The 9378-nt window shown below is 45.1% G+C and overlaps 1 protein-coding gene across 1 annotated transcript; it reads left to right on the top strand.

Annotated features, from left to right (window-relative positions):
* The first annotated feature begins 1489 nt into the window (after window positions 1-1489).
* On the top strand, window positions 1490-8881 carry Rfk (riboflavin kinase). The gene is made up of 4 exons (XM_021151666.3): window positions 1490-1843; window positions 2639-2790; window positions 6091-6193; window positions 6996-8881. The coding sequence occupies exons 1-4, from the start codon at window positions 1762-1764 to the stop codon at window positions 7124-7126; spliced, it is 468 nt and encodes a 155-aa protein (XP_021007325.1). The 5' UTR covers window positions 1490-1761; the 3' UTR covers window positions 7127-8881.
* The last annotated feature ends 497 nt before the right edge of the window (window positions 8882-9378 follow it).

The raw sequence follows: 9378 nt of genomic DNA, 5'->3' as shown, positions 1-9378 counted from the left end.
TAGGGTGAGTTCCAGGACAGCCAGTGCTGTACAGGGAAACCCTGTCTTGAAACACCAAACCAAACGAAATACAAAAGCATCTATCTTTATTCCTCATTTTATCTCAGTTCTCTCACTCCCTTAGAGCGTGGACTTGGTGGTATAAAACCCAGCATGATGTATCTGGTTCTCACCTCCATGTGTGCTTTAGCTCTGGTGATGAAGAAACTGAAAACTACCATTCTAACATATCAACTATTTGGAATGAAAGACACCTGGAAGACAGCACTAAAAACATTCTTACCCAGTTGTGTTAGTGCATGCCTATAGTACACAGAAGGGCTGAGGCAGAGTTGTGGGCTCCAGGCCAGTCTGGAATAGAGACGGTATCCCATTACCACCACCTTCAACAAAGAAAGAAGGTCTCTGTAGCCCTTAGTCTCTGCATCTGATTCCTGGCATTATAGGTATGCACCACCATGCCTGGTTCACACTTTTAATATTGTCAGGCAATCCGTTAAGTAGTTTTCTTTTTCTGTTTTTAAAAAATTATTTATTGGCTGGGCGTGGTGGCGCACACCTTTAATCCCAGCACTCGGGAGGCAGAGGCAGGCGGATTTCTGAGTTCAAGGCCAGCCTGGTCTACAAAGTGAGTTCCAGGACAGCCAGGGCTATACAGAGAAACCCTGTCTCGAAAAACCAAAAAAAAAAAAACAAAAAAACAAAAAAACAAAAAAACAAAAAAACAAAAAAAAATTATTTATTTATTCACCTTACGCCCCAATATCAGCGCTCCCTTCTCCCAGTATCCCCTCACACCGATCCTCCCATTAAGTAGTTTTCATACATTGGCTGTTCAAGGAAGCAGGGTCTGCATTCAAATTCCGGTTTATCTAGGGCTAGCGTGAGCTTGCAGCCACAGTCGTTTAAACTTTTCTAAAGACTTTAGAGTGTTTACTGGGCCAGTGTCCTCTGGGGCCCCAGGGTTACAGTCCCCTTCGCAGTTAATTCCCTAGCACCTTGGTAGTGTGCTTTGTTCTTTCAACAAATATTTGTTTTGTGCTGGTCTGAAGGCAGTGAGTTCTCTCAACTGATTGTTCACAGTCAGTTACAAATACCTGTTTTGTGATAGTGTACTAGAGTCAAGGAAATGAAACGTTACCAAGAATATTCCCAACATAGAGAAAACATTTTTAAGATCAGCTGAACATTCTCAGAGTTACATACGAGTAAGGGAAAAGAAAGTGACTGCAAAGATTGGGCAGAATTTTATTCAAAATTGTGGAGGAAAAGAGAACAACTTAAGGTATTTTGTGAGCAACGCTTATTTCAGCAAAGCCCAAACTAAGAAGCTGAAAAGGCGACAATTAGAGGCTGGGCTATGGGTGAGGGCGGGGCCACAGAGGCGAGGGCGGGGCCTCAGCCTCAAGGGTTGAGGACGGTCTGAACTACAATGTCGCCGAGAGGGGCGCGGCCTCTGGGCGGGGCCGTAACGGCGGGGGCGGGGCTACGACGGGGGAGCAACGGAAGCCGAGCAGGCCGGTCGCCTGGGCCGCAGACCTGTGCATTCGCCGCGGTTGTCGCAGTTCCGGCCGAGCGGCCGCTGGGTTCTGACGGCTGGCTGCTGTCCTGCGGGCAGGCACTGGTCGCGGCGGGTGTCTCGCTCCGCCGGCCCAGCTCCCGCGGGATCCCCCGGCTGGTCCGGGCCCGGGCGCCGCACTCACGGCGGCTCCGTCGCAGGCACGGAGCGAGGAGCAGCCCGCGTCCTCCGAGGTCAGCGTCATGAGGAGCCTGCCGTTCTTCTGCCGCGGCCAGGTGGTGCGTGGCTTCGGCCGCGGCTCCAAGCAACTGGGCATCCCCACAGGTGAGCGCGTCGCGGGCCCGTGGAGCTCTAGGCCGTGGGCAGGGGACCCGGCAGCCGCTCTCCTGCCGCTTGCGACGAGCTGCGCAGCCCGGTCCCGGAAGGCACCGCAGGTTGGATTGGCCGAACTCTCAAGCTGTTGAAAGTTCCATTCTAATGATATTACTGTGTAGTGATCAATGACAACGCGGGTAGTTCTATGAGAGCCGACGTTTATTTGGTCTGACTACGTAAGTTTTAGTAATCAAAACTTGATTGTCCATTATTAAAAAACGGATGCCTTGGGCTGTTCCTTGACCTATTAAATCAACCTTTGAATTTGGGATTTGGGGTTGTGTTTTTTGAAAATAAGAATCTTTTAAAGTGACTCAGCCTACTTAGGGGCGTTACTAGGAAAAAGCAGGGACTTTTTGCTTGTTTTAATTCAAACAGATAGGGTCTCGCTCTGTTTCCCAGGCTTCCTCCTACCCTCTGAGCTCTGGGGATCTCTCGTAGCCTCCCAAGTGGAACTGACTACATGAGTAATTTACGATAAACCTCTGCGTTTATTTCGTATCTTTGTTTCCACTTGGGCATTTTCGTGTGGCTTTTTGGGGTGGAGGGAAGAGATTTATACACTTGCTTTGTGCCTCATTTCTAACGTGCAGTCTGAAGAGAAGAAATTCAAGTCGGAATATGGAGGGTTGGAAAACAGAAAGATACTGGGAGTGTAATGATTCAAGTTAACGTTTTAATGTGTTTTTAATCAATGTTTGATGTGAAACTTGTAGCGATGAATATCTGTTTACTTCCATTTAGCCAATTTTCCTGAACAAGTGGTAGACAATCTTCCAGCTGATGTGTCCACTGGCATTTATTATGGCTGGGCCAGCGTTGGGAGCGGCGATGTCCATAAAATGGTGGTGAGCATAGGATGGAATCCGTACTATAAGAATGTGAAAAAGTCCATGGTAAGAATCACGTCTTGCTCTTTTAAATGCACACAGAACCCCTCAGCTTAAGGGTTTCACAGTTATAGAGGTAGGTGGATCTCTGAGTTCAAGGCCAGACTGGTATATATAGTTCCAGGACAGCCAGGACTACTAGAGAGATCTTAATTCAAACAGACAAACAAATAACAGGAAGAAAAGTAGCCTGGGTTGTATCCTTCATTCCACTTCATCCCTGCCCTGCCCCCCAGCATTTATTTACTTTTATTTCAATGGGATAGTTTTCTCCATGCTTTTATTCTGTTTCTGTGAATAAAGAGTCTCCTCATAAGGAGCATATAGTTGGATTAGGTTTTCTAATAATTTTCTGCTAATCTCTCTGTGTTTTGATTGACAGCCGTGAGCCATTTAAATTAAATATTTAATTTTTAATTATGGGTGTGCACATGAGCTCAGGTGCCCATGGCGGCCAGGAAGGTTGGATCCACTAGAGCTGGCGTTAGCCCAGGCTGTCCAGCTTCAGTGCTGGGAAGCAAGCTCGGGTCCTAGTGTGCTGTTAGCTGCTGAGCTGTCACTTCAGCCCTCCATTTTGGTTTAAAGCCACACTGTTGGACACGCCTGTCATCCAATGTAGGAGGGAGAGGAATAGAGCCTGGATTGTGTTGTGAGATCCTGTCTCACAAGAGAGTAGTTGCTAGAGGGAAGGATTGCTATCCCGTCGCTGCTCTTTGTTTTAAGTGTGTCCTATAAGTGGGCCTTTTCCCTCATCTCTCAAAATTACCTGTTTTAGTCGGTCATTTTTATTGGTCTCACTGTGTAATTTTACCTGGCTTGGAACTCCCAGAGATCTATACACATGCCTTTGCCTCTGCCTCTACCTCTCCAGTGCTGGGCTTAAATGTGCCATCACGCCCTGTTGGTTTTGTCTGTTTAAGGGTCTATTTAAGCTTTATGGACCACCTAACAGACTCAAAAGTGAGGCCCTTTTAAAAAAGCATTTCTTTGCATCATTGATTGCCTTAAGACACACTGCTTACTGTAGTATGCTTTAACCTCATCCCTGTTCTCTCCTGCTCACTCTTTCTTTCTTGTTTGTTTGTTTCATTCTTCTTTTTTTTTTTTTAGCGTTGCTGGGAATCGAACTACGCTTCATATTTAGGGCCACATTCTACTTAGCTAACCTCCTAACCCTTCCATCTAAAATCACCTTGAGGGTATAGTCTTTTTTTTTTTCCTGCCCTACTTTTCCCCACAGCTTACACACTTGGCTGACCTTGAACTCATGAGCCGACCTCTGCTTCCTGAGTGACAGGCCTGTGCTAAAAACTTTTAACTTTGAGGACTAAATAAGAGAAGTGTGTCACAGAAAACTGCAGAGTTAAAATGCTGATGTAAGAGACCAGTGGCTCTCAACATTCTTAATGCTGTGGCCCTTTAATACAGTTCCTCATGTTGTGGTGACATCAACCATAAAGGTATTTTCATTGCTACTTCATAACTGTAAGTTTGCTATGGCTATGAATCATAATGTAAATATTTTTGGAGGTAGAGGTTTGCCAAGGGGGTCAAGACCCACAGGTTGAGAACTGCTGTATTAGTAATGCCCATGAACTCCTAAGGAGTTCAGGTCCCTAAGGACTTCAAGTCCCTAAGGTTGTGTTGATTGTTTACTGGGCTGAAAATTGTTGGAGAGATAAGGAAAAGTTGATGTGAGAACACTCATCTGTTTTTCTGTGGGGCAAGGAAGGAAAAGGGAGGAGAGGTTGTTTCATTTCCTCCGTAAGCTACTCAGATAACAGAAATACTATTATCAAGCCCATTTCTGGGCCGCCTTGAATTCTTCTGAGAGGATAAACACAGTTACCCACGATCAGGATGCTCGTGCAGTTCAGGGCAGGCTGTTTATTTTTAATATTGTTATATGTCAATATCAACCATCTATGAAGAATATTTTGCCCTAACAAAATAGTGTTGTTCTATTAATTTTAATACAGCCCAGGTTTTATAGTTAGTGTTTTTAATAATCTAATTGGTGATCAAACTCAGGTCTTCTAGATTGGTGCCAACCACCTTTACCACTAAGCCATCTCACCTGTTTTTGAGAAAGGCTTTTCATAGCTTAGTCTTGCCTAGCTCATGAGTGCTGGGATTGCAGGAGCCAATTGTCTATCCTTGGGTCCTTGAGCACACTGACTGTCCATAGGATTAGAACCTCTACCAGAGTGAGCCTGAGACCTTGCCCATACCTAACAAGTCTAACACTGAGCTGTATTCAAGTGCCTCACCCTCCTTTGTTTTTTATTTGAGATGACTTCAGTAAGTTGCAAAGGCTGGCTGTGAATTTGCTCTGGAGCCCAGATCCTCTTGCCATAGCCTCCTCAAGTAGTTGGAATCACTGGTGGGCACCAGCAGGCCTGATTCTTGTTAGTGTAAACTCCCCAGGCCTCTTTTCAAGTTTCCTTGGATCCTTTGGATACTCTTGGTTTCACCATATAAGTGTTAGAGAAGCTTGTTTTTTTCTGTTGTTTTTATTTTCAAGAGTCTTTTTAAATGTGGATATAAAAGAGAATGTGTGCCAAGTACCTCCCTCTAAATTGAGAAGATGGAGAAGTGTAGCAGCTGTTATCCGTCGCTGAAGGCTCTGAGAAGCCTGGAGGTGCATGTGCAATGCCTTCAGTCTCAGTCCCCAGGAGGCAGGAGCCAGGGGAGCTCAAGGCTACCCTGCACTGCATTCAGGACTGCCTGCAAAGACCCAGGGTGTGCTGTGTAGGTGTCTGGGGTGCTTACCCAGTGAAAGAAAGACTGAGTTTGGTTCCCAGCAGGGATGGAGGAAAGAATCGACACCAGCTGGATGAATTTCAGGGTTTTGTTTTTTGTTTTGTTTTTGTTTTTTTCAACATAGGGTTTCTCTGTGGTGTAGCCATCACTGTCCTGGAATTCACTCTGTAGACCTCTAGATCTTGGGAATCAAACCTGGGTCTTCAGGAAGAGGCCCTTTAACTGGTCATTGGGCTGTCTCTACAGGAAGAGGCCCTTTAACTGGTCATTGGGCTGTCTCTACAGGAAGAGGCCCTTTAACTGGTCATTGGCTGTCTCTACAGGAAGAGGCCCTTTAACTGGTCATTGGGCTGTCTCTACAGGAAGAGGCCCTTTAACTGGTCATTGGGTGTCTCTACAGGAAGAGGCCCTTTAACTGGTCATTGGGTGTCTCTACAGGAAGAGGCCCTTTAACTGGTCATTGGGCTGTCTTTACAGCCCCCACCCCACCCCACCCCACCCCACCCCAACTGTTTTAATGTTTTTCAACATTTTTGTCTATAGGAAACCCACATCATCCATACCTTCAAAGAGGACTTCTATGGGGAAATTCTCAATGTGGCCATTGTTGGCTATCTCAGACCTGAAAAGAACTTTGATTCTTTAGGTAAGAGTTTATATTAACCTTTGATAGTATTACAGCTACTTCTCTGAAGGTGACAGGCATATAACTGAGCACTTTTAATTCAGGGTTAGGCACTATTTTAAGTATTGTACAAGTTAATCCCGCTTACCTTCAGTAGCCATGTGAGGTGGAGACTAAGTTAGTGCCTTAGTCTGTTTTCTGTTGCTCTGACCTAGTACCAGGTATTCCTGTGGTCTTGGTTCTGGAGTCAGAGCATGATAGGAGCATGTATTTAGTACTTGGTGAAGCCTTCTTGCTGCCTCGGTGGGTGGGCACCACAGGGTAGGGCCAAGAGAGGTCACTCTTGTATCACAGCCATTTTCTGTTCAGGAATCCATTCTGTCCTCCTGGCCCACTTCCCAAAGTTCCCATTCCCAAATACCTTCAACCTTGAGGACTTAGTTTCTAGTACCTGAGTTCCAGGGGACACTCAAGTCAGAGCACTTAGTGGTGAGTGGTGGCACCTGGCATCTGACCCTGCAAGGCTGGCTGGGCAGTATGCGCCGCAAGTGTAAGAAGCAGTAATTAGAGACCTGCTTCTGGTGTCTTCAGGTGCCTGTTGGTATAGTGCGACATTAAACCCTGGGAGGTGAAGGGTCTCTTTACAAGAGAACACTTTATGTAATACTGGCTTTCCCTGGAGAAAAAGACGGATCCAACATTGACTGAATCTCTGTCCTTTCCCGGGGCTGTGGCTAGGGTGCTTAGTCAGTGTTTTTAGGAGGAGCTGAGCAAAGGAATAGTAATATGGATTATTAGAAGTTTTTTTTTTCTTTTTTTCCAGAGTCACTTATTTCTGCGATTCAAGGTGATATTGAAGAAGCTAAAAAGCAACTGGATTTACCCGAACATTTGAAACTCAAAGATGACAATTTCTTCCAAGTTTCTAAAGGCAAAATTATGAATGGCCACTAATGAAAAGTCCCTTACCTGCCTACCACTAGTGTCGCGTAGTGTCGCAGCGCTTCTGATACAGTCTCATCTTGACCATATTTTAAATCAAGCGTTTCCCTGTAGCTGTCAAGAGGTCTCCAGCAGTTCACTCCATCATGTTGCACCGTACTAAGAGACTCATTCAGAAATCAAGACTTTAAATGTAATATGTTGATTAAAATGTAGCACTAGAAAGCTTGTACTGAAAATAAAGTCTGTGAGTGTGGGTGGAAAAGCAAGTTCCTGAGGAAAAATTGGAGGACTGACCATCGTTCTTGTGACCGAGTGTGCTGGCACTGGCGAGCCCAGCCAGCATGTGCTGCCGGACAGAGGCTTTCCAGGAAGTGCACCACACACACACACACACACACACACACACACACACACACGCAGCGTACCCATGGAGGAAAAATCTAGAGTTACTTTTCTCACTTTGTGCATTGATATATTTTTACAATCCTGCAAACTTCCCTGAGTCTTGAGTCACTCACAACTCCCCCTGAGGTCACTTCCTGGTAGTGTCCCAGTGCTCTGTGTGCAGTTACTTCAGGTTGAAGTGGCCTCGATCGCCCCGCATCAGGGCTTTTGCTTTTCTTCACAGTATGAGGATCTAACCCAGTGCCTTACATGCCAGGCAAGTGTGACCCCTGAGCTAGGCTCCGCCCCCTTTACTCTTTGCAGCCATACGATGGATGTCTGCATGTTGCCTTTTTGAAGATTAGGTGGTTTTGCTCTTTAACATTTTTGTGACTTTGGTTTCTTCCCATGTCACCCAGAGATTACTTGTGTGTGTGTGTGCCATTTTGCTCAAAACTAAATGGTGGTCAGGCTCAAGTATGCATTTTATTTTTAAGAAAAATAAAACAAGCTGCATTTATAGACTTGCTTGGAGTTGAAATGAACATAGCCAGTTCCTACCCAACCCTGCCCTGCCTTTTTTTTTTTTTTAAGTGTGGTCCTGTGCTTTCGAAGTAAGTATAGTTCTCTATGACCAGGCACCTAAACATAATTTAAAAGTCCTTGTAGCTTCAGAACCGGATAAGCTCCAGTTGCATATCTCTATATCTCCTGACTTCCCTCTTGGTTTTCCCCTGGTTCCTCCCCTTTCCCTCTTGGTGACCTGAGTTGTTTATGTTGGCAGAAGGTTGATATTAGCTGCTTGATTGCTTCAGCCTCACCGGAGCATTGACTCATCATTTGTTGAATGGCAACAGGTTTGCCGGGGCAGAGGCACTGCCTAAGTGGGAGTGTGCACGTGAAAATAGAAAGGTAATTTAACAACACACAGACACCCAGAGACTTGGTCTCTGCATGTGTGTGCAAGTAGTGGTGTGGGGAGGGATGGGACTCCCTCAGCCCTGTGAATGTGTTCTATGGCTGAGCAGCATCCCTAGCCTTCAAAATAGAATTTTTGATGTTGGAAATCCCATATTTAAAGGAAACCTTAATTATCAATGGATTTATGAAGGAAAGTTAAAAAACAAATATGCACAGTACAAAATAGATCTGTGGCTTTTTTTAGTAAGAATAGCTTGTTATGTCAGTATATCAACGTTCATGGCTAATGTTATTTTGTTAGTCGTTACTTTGGGATTATATGATGTGTGATTTAGGGCTTAGTTCTCTAGAATTCAAAAATTATTATTGATGTATTATAAGAAATTGCGGTACCACGTTGATTAGTCTGAATGTTTGCAGGCATTGGAATAAAATTTGACTGTGTTATTTTTTTCCTTCTTCCCCTGTCAGCCTGAATCCTGTATCTGTTTGGGGTTTACTGGCTGATTGTTCCTATGAGGTGTATTTACAATCCTGAGTAGACCTATCAAGTAATGGTGCTCATGTGACTAAGAGCTTTATTGTCAAGGACCCCCCTCCCTCTTCCAGTCCCCCCATCTCAGGGGTCTTTCCTCCTTTTAAGAGACCTTACAAGGTCTCTATATCTGGCTATCCTTAAAAGTACAGAGATCCACGTGTGTCTTCCCTGCGAATGCTGGGATTAAAAGTGTGCATCAAGCCTGGCCAAGACACACACACCACCACCACCACCACCACCACCCACTCACCCTTTAAAATTCCTGTAGCAAGGTGACTTTACATGGAAAAGATTCAGAGGATATCAGTACTCAAAAAGTCAACTCTTGAAGAATGAAGGTTCCCATTGGGAGCTAAAGGAGCCAGACAAGTCTAACTCCTGTATAATCCTCAAGATCGTTTTGTAACCTTGGATGTGC

This window comes from Mus caroli, unplaced genomic scaffold (genome assembly GCF_978045245.1).
Source record: "Mus caroli unplaced genomic scaffold, Mus_caroli_1 scaffold_20, whole genome shotgun sequence".
NCBI classification, from domain to species: domain Eukaryota; kingdom Metazoa; phylum Chordata; class Mammalia; order Rodentia; family Muridae; genus Mus; species Mus caroli.
Note: the sequence above shows the minus strand (reverse complement) of the source record. Positions and strands in the feature narration are given on the sequence as shown.

Coding starts and splice junctions, on each gene's coding strand:
- Rfk (XM_021151666.3), top strand. CDS start 1,762: ATGAGGAGCCTGCCGTTCTTCTGCCGCGGCCAGGTGGTGCGTGGCTTC. Junction 1,844..2,638: donor GCAACTGGGCATCCCCACAG/GTGAGCGCGTCG, acceptor ACTTCCATTTAG/CCAATTTTCCTGAACAAGTG. Junction 6,194..6,995: donor AAAGAACTTTGATTCTTTAG/GTAAGAGTTTAT, acceptor CTTTTTTTCCAG/AGTCACTTATTTCTGCGATT.